The sequence below is a fragment of the Corythoichthys intestinalis genome, chromosome 3 (assembly GCF_030265065.1).
Source record: "Corythoichthys intestinalis isolate RoL2023-P3 chromosome 3, ASM3026506v1, whole genome shotgun sequence".
NCBI lineage: Eukaryota > Metazoa > Chordata > Actinopteri > Syngnathiformes > Syngnathidae > Corythoichthys > Corythoichthys intestinalis.
Genome location: NC_080397.1, coordinates 66,735,831 through 66,754,057, shown reverse-complemented (window position 1 = coordinate 66,754,057; position 18,227 = coordinate 66,735,831). Strand labels below are relative to the sequence as shown.

Sequence of the window (18,227 nt, the reverse complement as noted above, 5' to 3'; positions counted from 1 at the left end):
GATGTACGTAGTTTCTAATGGGTCTACTCACTTTTGTTGCCAGGGGTCTAGATATTAATGGCTATATTTTGAGGGCAAAATAAATTAACTCTATTGTATAAGCGGCACACAGACTACTTTTCATTGTGTCAAAGTGTCATTTTGTCAGTGTTGTCCCATGAAAAGATATACTTAAATATCTGCAGAAATGCGAGGGATGTACTCACTTTTGTGATACACTGTATATTGAATAGATCCAGATGAAAAAGTCACATCAGTGGATGAAAAGGTTATGTTAAATTTTAAAATAGTTAAAAATAGTTATTTTTATATAATTTCAAGATGCTAATATTGATATTTCAAAGTTAAACTGTATTCATAAAGGTAAATATAATATATTGATATGCGGGTTCTACTGTTAAACCTTGATTATAGACTATGTACAGTATGTACAATAAATGGCAAATGAAGTATTATTTCAAGTAGATTTATGAACTGTAATAAATTACAACTACAAATATGACATTGATTTTACTTTTTATGTGCCAATAACATTTCTTAGGACTAACTTTGAGAGTTCAAGCTGTTTTTTGTTTTTGCCTGCTTTTTACGGTGATTGGCGTCCAATCCATTTCAAATGGGAGGGCAGTGAGCTCAAATGATGTGGTTTTCTTGCAATGCTAAGAATATGGAGAAAAATATTAAATTAAGTAGCTGTAAGGACCGGACCTTTGGAACTTGAGGAGTTTCGAGTCAACCTTGAAGGAATCTGACCTTTTAGCTAGCTTGCCGGAATCACGCCATCTGAAACACCGGAACCACGCTAGTGCAAGTCCAACAACCCGGGCCGGCAGAAATCAGGCAACTCGGCCAAAAGGCCAAACTCCACGTGTTCACCTTAGCCTTAACCCCTAGTACTGACTCCCATTTTAAAAGCTGGAAAACTGCTTCGAAACACAAGTTGACAATTTATTCCAAGTCTCCAGCAATCATACAGCACAGAGAGACCCAAGCGAGGAGACGACCTGGATCCAGGGTCACCATATCACAAGTCTAAAAAGATTCCAGAGAGAAAGACAACGATTGGTTTAACATTCAGTCTTTTAAAGGCACTGGTGAGGTGGGCTGTGGTCTGGAAGAAGGGTGTTTTTGGGCGTTGTTTAGGGTCATTGTCTGTTGGAGAGGAGAATTTAGGCGTTACTGTTGTCAGAGCAACGAGAGTTAAGGATTTGGTCATCCTCAGCGCCACGTGAGTGTTGAGTGTTCACTTCTCGGTCGCGTGTTCCTTGTGGCAAGACAAGATGTCCCACCATTTGTTCCGGACTGTCCAGAGGAGCTGACTGCGGGCTTTGGTGGTGTAGACGTGGGCTTGTCGAGGTTTTGCCTGTCACCTGCTTGTCAGCGTCAATCTTGCTCAGTCAGCTGCATGACGCGTGCGTTGGGCTCCCATGGTCAGAAGGCACCCTGTATCTGTTATGCCCTTATCTGCCCGTTGTCTTGTGGCTGCAAATTCTAATCATTTCAAGTCCAACTGTTCAGAATATCTAATATATTCTGCTTATTTTTCTTAAACTACGATATAGATGCTATTTAGTTTATATTGGTGTGTTAGAGTAATACAAACAGTTAAACAGTATTGTATTTTTTGGACTATAAACAGCTAATTTTTTCCTTCATTTTGAATTTTATAGTCCAGTGCAGCTTATTTGTTGTTTTATTTGAGTTAATAGGTAACACTTTATTCGACAGCGGTGTCATAAGACTGTCATAATAATGAAATGACACTAACATAGGCATTACTTAATGCTTATGACAGATGTCATTAAGTGCCATCCGGCAAATTGTATCACTTTCTCCATTTTTGTTCAGCTCGGATCCTTCACATCCTTTCAAAATTTAGATAATCTGCTGAATGACACATAATGACATCCGTCATAAGCGCTCGTTAATGCTCATGGCAGTGTTGTATCATAGTTATGATGGTCTTATGACAGTCTTATGGCGCCACGGTCAAATAAAGTGTTACTAAATACCATAACTAGCAATAAATGAAACAACTGGAACAGTAACTGAAGAAATAATTATCACAGAACATAAATTTTGATTGTTATTTACATCTGTAGCGCTGCAATGCATGCTAGGAGGCATGTTGCACGACAACGTTGTTGACAGCAGAGGTAGACTGTCTCACCTAAGGGAGCAGTGATGTCCAAATGAAGCCTCTTTAAGCAATGAGGGGTTCATTTGGTGTCATGACAGTCCTATGATACCTCTGTCAAATAAAGTGTTACCGGTTAATATCTTTTGGTGTAAATATCTCATAATACAGTGTGGACGGCTGTGGCTTATAGTCCGGTTCGGCTTATCTATGAACAAATGGCAGTTTCGTGTCAAGTTTAGTGGGTGGCGGCTTATAGTCAGGTGTGCCTTAAAGTGCGAAAATGATGGTAAATTATTTAAAAATTTTAATCGAGTTAATCACAGCTTAAAAATTAATCGTAATTAATCGCAATTCAAACAATCTCTAAAATATGCCATGTTTTTCTGTAAATTATTGTTGGAATGGAAAGATAAGACACAAGACGGATATATACATTCAACAAAGTGTACATAAGTACTGTTTTTGTTTACTATAACAATAAATCAACAAGATGGCATTAACATTATTAGCATTCTGTTAAAGCGATCCATGGATAGAAAGACTTGTAGTTCTTAAAAGATAAATGTTAGTACAAGTTAAAGAAATTTTATATTAAAACCCCTCTTAATGTTTTCGTATTAATAAAATGTTTAAATTTTCAATCAAAAAATAAACTAGTAGCTCGCCATTGTTGATGTCAACCCATAAAATCAGTCGCACCAAAGCGCCAGCAGAGGGAGGAAAAAAAACAAGTAACAAGTGGACATGACACTGCTGTCATTTTAATCTGTTTGAGTATGTCGGTAGATTTGTGTCTATATTATTCAATCAAAAAAAAAAAGTTGCTTCAATCAAATAAAAAGTTGCTTCAAATCAAAATATATTTAAAATGTGTTTGAATGCAAAAATAAATTTGAAACTCAAAAAAATATATTTGAAAACTATTTTTCTTTGATTGAAATTGTTATTTATTTATTTAAGTCAAGTTTTTTTTTTAAATTGAAACACCATTTTTAATTGAAGTGATGTAATTTGGCGTTTGGACCACATTTTGGCTAGGACATTTGTGTCTTTATTATTCAATCAAAAATTCAGTTGCTTCAAACAAAAAAAAATATTTTTTCAAAAGAAAAATCACTTCAATCAAAAAATTTTTTAAATTCAATCGTAGAAAAAAATGGTTTGAATGCGAAAAAATATTTGAGACTCAGAAATTCGCATTTGAACACTTTATTTTTCATTCAAACTGTTTTCTTTGAAGCAATCCTTTTTGTGTTTGAGCCATATTAGGGGTAGGACATTTGTGTCAAAATCATTCAATCGCAATAAAAGTTGGTTTAATCAAAAAACTATTTTTAATCAAAGAAAAAAATAATTTGTAAAAAAAAAAATTATTTTTTTTTAAATATATATTTTTTATTTGAAATATATATTTTTTTAATTGAATGTCACTTTTTTTTTTGAAAAGCAAAAAGTTTTAAACTCTTTTTTTTACAAAGAGGAAAAAGTTTTGAACACACTTTTTTTTTTTTTTTTTAAGTGGGAAAAGTTTTGAAGGCGCTTTTTTTCGAATGAATCATTTTGACACAAAGATTCAACTTCAACGCTAGTTCCGGTGTGTTTGAGTGGCAGATGATTATGCCAATAGCATGAAAGTATGAAGCAAGAATAATGACCACCAGGCCTCCATCCAGCCATCGGAGTCTCCTGGAGTCCAAGCCGAATATAAGGCACCAATAAGGGGGTGTCATACATAAAAATTTTTCATTGAAATGATTTTTCTATTGAAAAAATATATTTTTTTCTTTGAAGCAACTTAATTTTTGATTGAATAATAAAGACACAAATGTCCTAGCCAAAATGTGGTCCAAACACCAAATTACATGACTTCAATCAAAAATTGTGTATCAATCAAAAAAAACTTGGCTTAAATAAAAAAAAAAAAAAATTCAATCAAACAAAAATAGTTTTCAAATATATTTTTTTGAGTTTCAAATTTATTTTTGCATTTAAACACATTTTTTTGGATTGAAGTGACGTTTTCTTCCATTGAAAATATATATGGCGGAAAACACAGACAAGACTGAAAAAGCAGTTTCTGCTCTTGCACCCCTCTTTAAAAGAAACTGCTGTATTTTAAGATAAAACAACTGTTGCGTTTGATAGAACAATATGTCTATATGCTGCCATAGCAGATTCATGACACATGAAGCCCCCGAAATATTTTTAATTTGTCCGTTTTACCCTGAAAACCCCCGTTTACAGACGTCGCGCAACCGCTATTGTTTTAACCCAGCCATAAAACGAAGGTAATTAATCGTATTTATTATTCAAAATGTCTGTCGTTTTTAGTTTAGAATCATTCATTGATGTCTCATATTTCGGTTTAAAAAAAAAAAAAAAAACACTTTGAAAAATTATTCACTCACTTATTTTAAACTTTTAAACAAATTATGTCACAATGAAAAACATGGCATCTGTAAAAAAGTCACGGATATTTACCTCATAACTATCGCTTAATTGTATTTTTTTGGTACTGTCGCATTTTCTCCGATATGTTAGATGATAAATAATTGATCCAAACAAAAAAAAGTTGAAAAAAAACTTTTAAAATGGTAAATACCTGTATATGTAAAATGAAATCTCGACCATTCCTTGATGTCTGCGATTTCTGCATCGCGACCCTTGTTATATTACCATGTTTCACCCATAAAATCACCCAAATATCCAGCTGTGGCCATTCATAGCTGTGTCTTGACACTCAGTGATACATGCTACATGGAGTTTTCGGTTCGAAACAAAGTAAGTACGCGATAATATCTAGTTAAAGTCATGACGTCTGTAATTCTGTTCTCGCGTGCTCTCACTTCCAGATAAGGTTTTGCTGTTTAAAAAATATTTTAAAAAAAAAAAAAAAATGGCCAGCTCAAAATTTTTCTTCCCCTAGAAAATTGAGATTTTAAGCTTTCCAATGGTGTATCACACATGCGTATCAGACAATTTTGAAAGTTGGCTAAATTGGGGGTCTCGGAGCGGAACTTCAAGTCACCTGAGTGTTTTCCGCCATATTTTGATTGAAGCAACTTTTTATTTCATTGAAGCAACTTTTTTGGGGATTGAATAATAAAGACACAAGTCTACCTCCATAGTTGAGCGGGGCATGTGCGTTAATTGCATCAAATATTTTAACGTGATTAATTTTAAAAATTAATCAACACCCGTTAACGCGATAATTTTGACAGCCCTAGAGAAAAGATATTATCCCCTGATTGATTATATTGTGTTGGAGTAATACAAACAGTAAATATGAGAAAATATACTATTCCCTTCAAACTGCAGAATTTTTTACTGTTGGAAAATTGCTTGTCTAATTCCTGATCACTGTCACAGTGCCCTTAAGCAAGGCATCAGCTACATAATTGCAAGTGTTGCAATTTATGTTCATGCCTTTTACAGTGACATTTTCTTTGCATGTCTTAATTTATATTTTTGAGAGATCCACCTATAGAGGAAAATAAAATGACAATTTATATGGGAACTTTTATCGAACTTTTGGGTACGCTAAACGCTCTTCAACTCCAAAGCTGTAGGTGGTAGCAAAGCGCTTTCGTCACTTGTGAGCAACTCCTACCATTGGAAGTGAAGAAGAAGAAGAACAGAGGCGTGGCTTTGAAGGCCAGGAGGAAAAGCAAGTTTAGATCGTAAGGTAAGCACATTCCACAACTACGAATGCATTATGTCGGCTAGCTACAATTACAACTTCCCAAAGTGCATTAGACGTCCCCGTACATGTTGAAATAACAACAGAAAATGCCAGTCATTATCCTCTAACCGCTCGTCAATAAAGCTAACCTTCGTTGTGAAGCTATTGCTATTTGATAAACAATGTCCAACTATGCTAACGCCAGCTAACGTGTTAGCCTAAAAATACATGCGTGCATCAATGTACGCCCCATGTCGGATGTATAAACAGTTATACCTAGAATAATATCGTTTTTTTGAGCTTCACATGGAATCTGGGAACAAACCTCATCGACTGGTCCACGTACCAGTCATGTGGTCCAGTTCCATGAACCACAACAATACTTTCCCTCCAATTCCTTCGCAAAACCACTTAAACCACAAATCCTGGATAGGGAACGGCAGTCTCTTGAGCTACAGTAAACTAACATTAATGTTAATTTTGCTTTCCCCCCCCCCTCCAACAGGACTTGAACTATTGGAGTAACAATCTGGTCATCGAGAGGCTAGTGGAGTAATCATGGCCTACTCGAACTACAGCAACTTGAGCAGAGCTCAACTTACCTTTGAATACCTGCATACAAACTCGTAAGTGCAGCCTCACCGTTTCGCATTGGAAATATTTCAAAACAAAAACAGTCACTCTGTTTAAACAGACTGCATGGAATGTCATGCGGTATTCACATTGGCATTCATCAGTGATTCCCAACCGCTGCAGTGGGAATCATTATATTTGTTCATGATTCTATGCCATTATCCAATAGTGACACGCACAAAATCTATGAATTGGTTTTGCACGTCATAACATAACGCCTGACAAGCCTGAATGATTAAATTCTCCTGTTTGTATGCAAAGCTGACGGGTCTTAAATCATGATTCTTATTGACGTCGACATGAAGGAGAATACTGTGTAGACCAGGGATCGGGAACCTTTTTGGCTGAGAGAGCCATGGACACCACATATTTTTACATATAGTTTTGTGAGAGCCATACAATATGTTTACAACTAAAAATACAAGTAATGTGTGCATTTTATGTAATTTCAACACTTTTAGAGTGCGTACGACAAGAGAAAAAAAATCTTAATAGCATTATTGTGTGAATTAGAATCATATTTTGAGATGATTCGACTATATACAACAATTTGGCAAAGCGCAGATTAGGCCTGAACGATATTGGAAAAAACTATTGCTGCGATTTTTGGGGGGTTTGCAATTTAATATTGCGATATTAAAAACATTTATTTATTTATTTATTTTTAAAAGAAATTTTCACTAGATGACTTGAATAGCTGTTTGGAAAGACTTTGGATGACTCTCAATGACCAGTTTACAGTGATCCCTTGTTTTTCGCGGTTAATGGGGACCAGAACCCGCCGCGATAAGTGAAAAACCGCCAAGTTGCAATGGCGATGTTTAAACGATATATCGTTCAGGTTTAGCGCAGATGACGAGAAATTAGTGTTTTAATCCGCTGTCTAGTCACGCCTACCATTGTAGGGCTCTAGCGTCCCCAACAGGTGGATGACGTCAGCGGGAGAATGGTTTTATCTGATTTAGTATCCAGCCCATTGAGAGGGAATTATTCAGAACAAGGAAAATGCGACGAAGAGAGCCGCAAAATGTCATTGTTTCGGTCTCTGTACTCCAATATTTTTAAAGGATATTTTTTATATCGAAGTATTTTACCCAATTGCTAAATAAATGGTATGGTCATGACAAATAACAAGCTTGTGCTAAATGGAATATGAAATTTAAAAAATTAGGGCTGTCAAACAATTAAAATGTTTAATCGAGTTAATTACAGCTTAAAAATTAATTAATCGTAATTAATCGCAATTCAAACCATCTATAAAATATGCCATATTTTTCTGTAAATTATTGTTGTAATGGAAAGATAAGACACAAGATGGATATATACATTCAACATACGCTACGTAAGTACTGTATTTGTTTATTATAACAATAAATCAACGAGATAGCATTAGCAATATTAACATTCTGTTAAAGCAATCCATGGATATAAGACTTGTAAATCTTAAAAGATAAATGTTAGTACAAGTTATAGAAGTTTTATATTAAAACACGGTCCCAGGCTTCAACTGGGACCATTTGCTTTGGTCAGATGAGACCAAGATTGAGCTTTTTGGCAACAAACACTAAGTGGGTCTGGCGTGCCACAAAAGATGCACATGCTGAAAAGCACCTCATACCCACTGTGAAGTATGGGGGTGGATCTGTGATGCTGTGGGGCTGTTTCGCTTCCAAAGGCCATGGGAACCTTGTTAGGGTGCATGGCATCATGAATGCTTTGAAATACCAAGACATTTTAAATCAAAATCTGTTGCCCTCTGCCCGAAAGCTGAAGATGGGTCGTCACTGGGTCTTTCAGCAAGACAATGACCCTAAACATAAGGCCAAATCTACACAGAAATGGTTCACCAGACACAAAATCAAGCTCCTCTCATGGCCATCTCAGTCCCCAGACCTTGTTTTGTTGGCAAAAGGGGGTTGTACAAAGTATTAATACCAGGGGTGCTCATAATTGTGACACACATTATTTGATGTCAAATAATTATTTCTTTATGTGGGATTTTTTCCCCACTGAATATTTGAATTTTAGAAAATTATTAGAAGCTAAAGTGGTGCCAATAATTATGGGGGGCACTGTAGACACAACAATATGTATGTTTGCCACTTTCCCATTAAAATTACTGCGAACAGGCTTTCTAGTCGTCGGTGACCGTCACCGTTTCGCGCAGTGTGTAAAGGAGTATAATGACCCCTGTTTTTTTTTTTGTTTTTAAGTAATAATTAAAGATTTGTCTGCGAGCCAGATGCAACCGTCAAAAGAGCCAGAGCTGGCTCGTAAGCCATAGCTTCCCGACCCCTGGTGTAGTCATTCTGAATGATCATTTGATTGATTGAATAACTGAAGTGGTCTTTTTTTCTAGAACAACCCATGAGTTCTTGTTTGGAGCCTTGGCAGAGCTTGTGGACAATTCCAGGTATTTGTATTGATTTTTATATCTACAGGTAGTCCCGGGGTTACGAACAAGTTCCAGTCCTACGCTGGCGACATAAACTAAATTTCTGCATAAATCGGTATTCACCCATTAGGTACCCTTAAATACTACATGTAGCATGTATTATGCATAATATTTATGGAGTAAAAAATAAGATAGAAAGATATTACTTCCCTCTGGTAACACTGATCACATCATAGTTCTTCTTACAACCGGCATTATATTCTATTAATTTGTCACCGTCTATCTATGAACACACTGTTAAGAAATAAAATACAACAATGACAAAGAGCGTACAATAATGCTATAAAGTAAATGCATAGAGCAGTGGTTCTTAATAGGGTTGCTCCGATCATGTTTTTTTTGCTCCCGATCCGATCTTGATCGTTTTAGTTTGAGTATCTGCCGATCCCGATATTTCCCGATCCGATTGCTTTTTTTTTTTTTTTTGCTCCCGATTTAGTTCCAATCATTCCCGATAATTTTTCCCGATCATATACATTTTGGCAATGCATTAAGAAAAAAATGAATAACCTTAATCTTAGTCTTAATCTTCTTTGCGTTGGGAAATAACATAGAAAAACATCAACTACTACCGTGCTTCCTCACATTGCGTCCCACGATATTTCTAATTGTTGAGATAGGGATTGTTAGGCTTTAGCCAATTAAAAAAAGGCTCCAAAGGCTGCCAAAATTCACTCTACTCATCTTACGCTGCCTTTTAGCTCTATGTATAGGTGAAACAGCGCCATTATATATTGAGCGCGACAATGCGTGAGTGGGTCGTGCAGCGCATGCGTTGATTGCGTTAAATATTTTAACGTGATTAATTTTAAAAAAATTAATTACCGCCGTTAACGTGATAAATTTGATAGCCCTACTTTAAGCCAAAACTAAAGACTCTGGATTAGTGTAAGACATTTTGTCTGTAACGTTAAATACAATTAGAAAACGATTTAATTAAAAAATATATATATATATTTAAAAAACAGGCATGTCCGATATTTTTTTGCCGATTCCGATACTTATAAAATGATGTGATCGGACCCGATCGATCGGGGCATCCTTAGTTCTTAACCTTGTTAAAGGTACCGAACATTTTACATGTGGATTCACCGAACCCTTCGGAATTATATAATAAAGCAATTTTTTTCAAATTCAAAACTGATATATCTAAGCTAGCAAGCTATTAATTTACCAAGTTCCCGTTAAAAATTCTTCTTATTTTGACAGCCTATTTTATAAACAGGTCACAATTTGAGACCACGTTGCCCATTGGTCTTTTGTATTCCCTAATACCAAGTGTGCGTCAACCTTCCACTGAGCAAACCAGTTCCTCCTCCCATCAGATCAAGGACTAGCAATTAAAAGAAATAGATTAAGCCTGTAACCCTTGTCTTTTGTTTAAAAAAAACATTTTTTTGCTGGTGAATTAAATTTGAGCTGTAAATTTACTTGGCCTTAACTCATTCACTCCCAGCCATTTTCACCGATGCAACCCGGCCGTTTTACTGGATTTTGACCTATTTTGCAAGGCCCACAGAAAATTCTGTTCTATTGCTATATAAACATGGAACCCACCAAAAGAAAGATGAAACTCTTCTTTCAGCAGGAAAAAAAAATGTTAGTTCATATCTTTTTCCATTCTTTAGAAATCAGCATTAGAAAATAGCTTAGTTTGAGCAATTTTCCAATTTCTGATGAAATAACAGAGAAATAGAACGTTTTGTAAAAGCATGCATTTCAAACATAACTTGACTTTAACACAGCTATTTTTTGCTTTGTGACATCCCAAACATCTGAATAATGTTTTTAATTCTACAAAATAACATAAACAACAAGACAAATACAGCTTTTGATAGCAAAGTAACAATATATTTACACATAACTTTAACTATTGACCTGAGAGATGACGCTGTTGTGGCCGTGACAGCCGGGGTAAACTTTTCCCTCATCGCCGCCTCTCATCAAGATGGTATTTTTTTGAGTCTTTCTTTTGTGGTGACCACTGCCTCGTGGCGGAGTTCGCCTGGGGAACTTGTGTTCCTGAGGGGGGGAACTGGTTTGGTTGTGCTCGTTTCCGGCTGAGTCGCGGTTCACCGGAGGGTGTGGGGGGACACGAGCAGCTGAGCACGGACTCAACGACATCGTCCGCCGCACGGGTGATCCCGGTCGTTCTGCTCGGTCGTCCAGCGCCTGGCATCCCGGGCGTCCTCCCGGTTCTTCCGCTCGGTCGCCCGCCGCCTGGCATTCTGGACGTCCATTCGATCGCCTTCCCCCGGCACCCCGGCTGTTCGCTCCGTTGAATCGGGTTGTGGGTCTTACCAAATGCGCTACTCCCCTCCAGTAGCCATTTTTATTGCTTTAAAATTGTTTTTCGGCATTGTGCTTTGGAGCTATGTTCCATCACAACTTAGAGATGTCGCTTGCGAAAAAAAACGTAAAAGACGTATAAATACATCTTTGGGACACTGAAACAAAAATAGATCGTATTTATACGTTTTGGGAGCAAATCAGTTAAAATACCCAACCTTTGCAGTATATTGTTTTCGGGTCAAGATTGACCCGTTTTTAAGTTTGGGATGTCAAAAGTACAAATGATTTTTGTGTACGAAAATCTGAAAACGGGTCAATTCTGACCCCAACACAATACGAGGGGTAAATTGGACTCAAACCAGTCCAAAACCTTGTCGAAAAAGCCACTTTGCCTAGATTTAATCGGCGTACAAAAATAGGGCTCTGCATTTCTTTACTTTCGCCAAACCCCATAGACTTATTCACTGAACCCCTGGGGTTCAATCGAACACAGGTTAAGAACCACTGGAAGAGAGACATATTTGCTGACAAAAACTTACCTAAAGGGCTGCACAATAGTACCGAGGGAAATAAGGTCCAAATGAATTCAACAAGGAAAACGGCAGCTATTAGTGGCACCGGTCCAGCTGTGAAAACGTATGCTGCTCAATAAGCTAGCGGGCTAATACCGAGTTAACAGGGGTGGGGTGGGGCATCATCGAGCCCGCCCCATTTACCGTTTCTCTGCCTTCTTGAAATGTTAACTGGCGTTCACCCCAGCGTGAAAGCTACGTTTGAAACTAACAGAAAATATTGCTGGTGTGATGTCAAACAAGTCCGAGTGTAACAAAGGAAAGCGGACCGCACATATACTTTAGTATAATGAAGTACCAGATATGCATACAATAACTGGAGATCAACCATTTAGATTACTTAGACCGAATAAAAAATGACAATTAATATACTGTACTTACTATCAATGCTGAGAGGTGACGGACAAAAAGAAATAAAGATGGGGGGAAAATGACTGGAGAAAAAACGGCTAACGAGACACGCTTTGTTAAGTCAATCACGTAAGTCGGGTATTTCGTAACCCGGGGACTGCCTGTATTATGAAGACCTAAAGATCACTGTTTGTTAATTAAACAAGGCTTTTCCTTTCACAGGGATGCCAATGCCACACGAATAGACATTTACACAGGTAATTGTGTTGATTCAATACAGTAAAGTGTGCACTTTGCATCTAACCTAACTTCATAATTTGTTAACAGAGAAAAGGTCAGAGCTACGGGGCGGCTACATGCTATGTTTTCTTGATGATGGCATTGGAATGGAACCAAGTAAGTAGCATCAACGACCTTCCTTGAAGGTTAAACATTGTTGTGTATGTGAGATCAGTTCCAGTCTAGGCATGTGCCGGTTTGAGGTTTTGACTGTATGATAACCTTTAGCAAATATACTGCGGTTTCACAGTATTACGGTATTGTAATTATAGCTAAAAAATGTGTTATTTTGAGATGTATGGGTTTAAAAAAAAAAAACTTTTTTTTAGTCAATGGGATTTTTTTCATTTTTCACAACATATTTGCGAATTTGGAACATCAACATGAATATAATGTTAAAATAGATAAATAACAAAAATAAATAACTGAAGTATTTTAAATAAGATTGAAATATAACTTACTCGGGCTGCAGCTATCGAATATTTTAGTAATCGACTGAAAATTCTATCGATTAATCGAGGAATCGGATAAAACAAATATATTTTTAGGTGAAGAGCAATTATAAATATACATGAGAAAATAAGACATTTCATCTAATCTTGAACCATTTTCAGTCAATCAATGTCTTTATTTTCGATGTATATTGTTGAAAACAGCCAACAATTGCATCTCAGATGTAACTAGAATAAAAAAAGACTGTCACTGCTTTCACTCAAAAAACCTTTAGATCTTATTAAAAAAAAAGAATTATATATATATATATATATATGTATATATATATATATATACATATTAGGGCTGCGGCTATCGAATATTTTAGTAATCGAGTAATCGACTGAAAATTCTATCGATTAATCGAGTAATCGGATAAAACAAATATATTTTTAGGTGAACAGCAATTATAAATATACATGAGAAAACAAGACATTTCATCTAATCTTGAACCATTTTCAGTCAATCAATGTCTTTATTTTCGATGTATATTGTTGAAAATAGTCAACAATTGCATCTCAGATGTAACTAGAATTTAAAAAAAAGACTTATTCACTGCTTTCACTCAAAAAACTTTTAGATCTTAAAAAAAAAAAAAAAAAAATCTTACCTAAAAAGGGTTACGCTTGATAACACACATCACTTAAAAGTTAGGATTTTTTCCCACGTGTTTCAATTGAATTTCTCTTTGTGTCAAGCCATTTTTAAGTTCTAGTTAAGTTTTAAGTTAGTCTAAACTGTAAGTCCTGATAGGATTTTGAGTTTTTGCAGTGTTCAAAATAAATGTATGATACAGGCTGTATTGGAGCACATTAGGGACCAGTGCTACTTGGTGTTTAATCCAGCAATGACTACTGAGCTAAAATTGATAGTTAGCATGATTGAGTTTTTATTTTACACCCTCATCACTCCACAACGCTATGTTATGTTAAAGTCTGTATGTAAGACACGTTAGCCACGCATCGAAAGTGGTCATAATTAATAGAAACCTAGCCCTCCGTAGGGCTAACGTTATTTGAGCTAGTAGCGACAGTAACGTTAATCTTATTTATTAGCGCTTAGCGCTCTTTATTAGCGCTTAGCGCTCTACTGCTTTAAGATGGCGGATGTTTACTAACGCTGCCCAGACGCGGTCGAGTCTGTCATTTTGCATCTAGTTCAACATACATGTGATCTCTATGAGACGCATCAGACGGTACCTGTTACCAACGTAACATTGTGCGGGCTAGTATTTAGCAACGTTGGCGTCGTTTGTGGCGGCTGTTGGCTGCAGTAAGTTTTTTTTTTTTTTCCCCTTCTTCCTCTCCGCACGTGACAGCGCGTTGTCCCGCATTGAAAGTAGTCCGAGCAAAACGTAATGCTTAGAGCTGTCAAAATAAACGATTACTCGAGGTGAATAAAATTACTCGGATCAGTTTTTAAACTCGAGTTACTCGAGTTGCTCGAGTACTCGTTTCAGCTCTAATATATATAATATATATATATATATATATATATGTGAGTGTGTGTATATAAAATGCCGTTACGCTTGATAACACTCATCACTTAAAAGTTAGGATTTTTTCCCACGTGTTTCAATTGAATTTGTATGTTCAAGCCATTTTTAAGTTCTAGTTAAGTTTTAAGTTAGTCTAAACTGTAAGTCCTGATAGGATTTTGAGTTTTTGCAGTGTTCAAAATAAATGTATGATACAGGCTGTATTGGAGCACATTAGGGACCAGTGCTACTTGGTGTTTTATCCAGCAATGACTACTGAGCTAAAATTGATAGTTAGCATGATTGAGTTTTTATTTTACACCCTCATCACTCCACAACGCTATGTTATGTTAAAGTCTGTATGTAAGACACGTTAGCCACGCATCGAAAGTGGTCATAATTAATAGAAACCTAGCCCTCCGTAGGGCTAACGTTATTTGAGCTAGTGACAGTAAGGTTAATCTTATTTATTAGCGCTTAGCGCTCTACTGCTTTAAGATGGCGGCTGTTTACTAACGCTGCCCAGACGCGGCCGAGTCTGTCATTGCGCATGTAGTTCAACATACATGTGATCTCTATGAGACTCTTCAGACGTTACCTGCTACCAACGTAGCATCGTGCGGGCTAGTATTTAGCAACGTCGGCGTCGTTTGTGGCGGCTGCAGTAAGTTTGTTTTTTTTGTTTTGTTTTTTTTTTTTGCTTCTTCCTCTACGCACGTGACATCAGCACGTTGTCCCGCATTGAAAGTAGTCCGAGCAAAACGTGATGCTTAGAGCTGTCAAAATAAACGATTACTCGAGGTGAATAAAATTACTCAGATCAGTTTTTAAACTCGAGTTGCTTGAGTATTCGTTTCAGCTCTATAGCTTACAGACTAAACCCACAGCTAAAGTTGCTAAAGCTCAACATTAGCACAAGAACAAAAAAAAAATAGAACTGCAATTTGATCATCAATTTGATCATATAAATGTAAAACACATATTATTGGAGAGCAAGATACAGAGTGCGTGTATGACTCGTATCTTTATTTACACATTATACACACCCACACCCTTTCTCAACACAAAGTCACCTGAGAGAAGAAAAAAAAACACCACAGGCTGTATTATGAAAATGTGATTGTGAACAGATGTTTACAGTGGCGGAAGACTTTTCAAAAATAGGCGTAGAGAGGAAACTAGTTAGCCATATTGGCATGCTAACTAGCCATGTTATCTGTCTCGTCAAAAAGCTTACGCTATCGTATTTGTTTTACTATCGCTAGACACACTAAACAGGCTGGAGTGAACTACTGTAGTAGCTGCTGGGTTACGTTCAGGGGTTAATTTGAGCCGGAACGTGCCAGAACAAGTTCCGGCACCTCTTGATTGTGGCCTCCCTGTGTTCCGGGACTGATTTTGGCAGATCCGGCACCCCTCGTGTATAGAAAATAATAATAATATTAAAAAGTTTTTTTTTTAAATGTATTGTAATAACCCTGAATGGGGGGAAGAAGAAGAGTCTTTGATGGCTTTCTCCACTTTATTGTGGCAACAATAAGAAAACGATAAAATAACAGCGGACTGCTGCCACATTCGACCGCTAACTTTTGCCTCTCGCCAGTCTCCCCCTCGCTTCATACTGCCTCACAGCTCTCCACTCCCAGCGTCTCTTAAATCGACTGTGCATAATTACGGACATTACGCTGTAAAATGAAATAATATTCTTAAATTCATTTACAGTACAAATTCCAAGAATTACATGTTGTTTATAAAAAAAAAATTAGCGCCATTTAAAAGAGTCGGAGATTTGTTGATACACTGAAAAGCTGGACCAACAAATCACTCAAGGAGGTTGGTGGCCAGATAAAATTGGATATACAGTGCCCTCCATAATTATTGGCACCCCTGGTTAAGATGTGTTTTTAGCTTCTAATATATATATATATTTTTTTTAATTCAAATGATATCGGACCTTAATGGAAAAAAAAGAGAAAAATCCAACCTTCAATACAAGTGCATTCATTCAGTGGTGAAAAATCCCACATAAAGAAATAGTAATTTGACATCAAATAATGTGTGTCACAATTATTAGCACCCCTGGTGTTAATACTTTGTACAACCCCCTTTTGCCAACAAAACAAGGTCTGGGGACTGAGATGGCAATGGTAGGAGCTTGATTTTGTGTCTGGTGAACCATTTCTATGTAGATTTGGCCATTTGTTTAGGGTCATTGTCTTGCTGAAAGACCCAGTGACGACCCATCTTCAGCTTTCGGGCAGAGGGTAACAGATTTTGATTTAAAATGTCCTGGTATTTCAAAGCATTCATGATGCCATGCACCCTAACAAGGTTCCCAGGGCCTTTGGAAGCAAAACAGCATCACTGACCCAACCCCATATTTCACAGTGGGTATGAGGTGCTTTTCAGCATGCGCATCTTTTGTGGCACGCCAGACCCACTTAGTGTTTGTTGCCAAAAAGCTCAATCTTGGTCTCATCTGACCAAAGCACACAGTCCCAGGCTTAAACTGGACAAGACAATGACCCTAAACATATGGCCAAATCTACACAGAAATGGTTCACCAGACACAAAATCAAGCTTGTGAAACATTACAGGAGAGGATTAGGTGCTGTTTTGTTGGCAAAAGGGGGTTGTGCAAAGTATTAACACCAGGGGTGCTAATAATTGTGACACACATTATTTGATGTCAAATAATTATTTCTTTATGTGAGATTTTTTCCCCACTGAATAAATGCACTTGTATTGAAGGTTGAATTTTTCCTCTTTTTTTTTCCATTAAGGTCCCATATTATTTGAAAAAAAAAAAATATTAGAAGCTAAAAAACACATCTTAACCAGTGGTGCCAATAATTATGGAGGGCACTGTACATGTGGCTGTCAACAGTATTCCCATTGCAAGTGCTGAATGTGAGCGCGGATTTTCTCAAATGAACTTGATTTGCACTCCGAACCGTGCGTCTCTGCTCACATCCACCATACCATATTTACTCTCCCAAAATCTTGTTGGACTTCCACTGGCTAAATTCAATCCAGTCCCGTACGTGGGGTAGTGGGTGGCCAAAGGACACAGAATTGCCACTGATACACGCAGTAAAACCCGAAACATAGAGGCGAGGAGAATCCGGACATGCTCGCGGTGTGGAATGTTTTGGAATATGGTAATCATACTTAATAGGCCACCGTGCCAATCTTTTAAGCAATAGTTCACGAAATGCTGTTGTTGAACGTCAGTCATTAGTGGTACGAGAGTGCTGTGTACGCTGTACTCGAGTACCACCAATGACGTTAAACGACAGCATCAAGTGTACTATTGCGATTATATAACAGACCACCACATTTAACCCTTGTGCAGTATTGCGCCAAATCCTGGCGTTTTGCTTTGTTACTCATCATATTATCATATATAAAGCATATCAAAAAATAAGCTAGAGGGCTGAAAATTGTCAAAAAATGTCAAAACATGTTTACCTTCAAAATGGCACCATCCACAATTTCAAAATTGGTATTGTCATTATTATATGTGGGAGGCCTACTTTTTTGTGACGCAGAGAGTATTACGCCAACTTTCGTCCCCATTGACTCCCATTATAAATCCCAATTTCTCATGTTTTTTGATGCACTGCCACCTGGTGTGTGAAAGTGCATTTCCCACGATTACACAATTTATGGCTTCAGCGGGGTGTCAACTGACACGAGATTGTAACGGATCCTGGATGAATATCTTAAAAACAAAAAATCCAGCAGGGGACACTAGACTATTATTTATCATTTTTCTTGATTGATCCCTCATTGTCAAACGCATTTACTTACTACCAAAAAAACAAGTTTTCATGTTGAGCTTTGATCGAACG

The 18,227-nt window shown here is 37.0% G+C and overlaps 1 protein-coding gene across 3 annotated transcripts in view; it reads left to right on the top strand.

Annotated features, from left to right (window-relative positions):
- Window positions 1-5,728: 5,728 nt before the first annotated feature.
- The window catches only part of LOC130913171 (ATPase MORC2-like), a 64,518-nt gene continuing 52,019 nt past the window's right edge, over window positions 5,729-18,227 (top strand). For all 3 annotated transcript variants that reach the window (XM_057831542.1, XM_057831543.1, XM_057831541.1), the window contains exons 1-5: window positions 5,729-5,825; window positions 6,328-6,448; window positions 8,815-8,868; window positions 12,348-12,382; window positions 12,453-12,521. In XM_057831542.1, coding sequence (XP_057687525.1) covers window positions 6,381-6,448; window positions 8,815-8,868; window positions 12,348-12,382; window positions 12,453-12,521 — 226 coding nt within the window. In that variant the 5' untranslated portion in view covers window positions 5,729-5,825; window positions 6,328-6,380. The remainder of the gene's footprint in view (window positions 5,826-6,327; window positions 6,449-8,814; window positions 8,869-12,347; window positions 12,383-12,452; window positions 12,522-18,227) is intronic.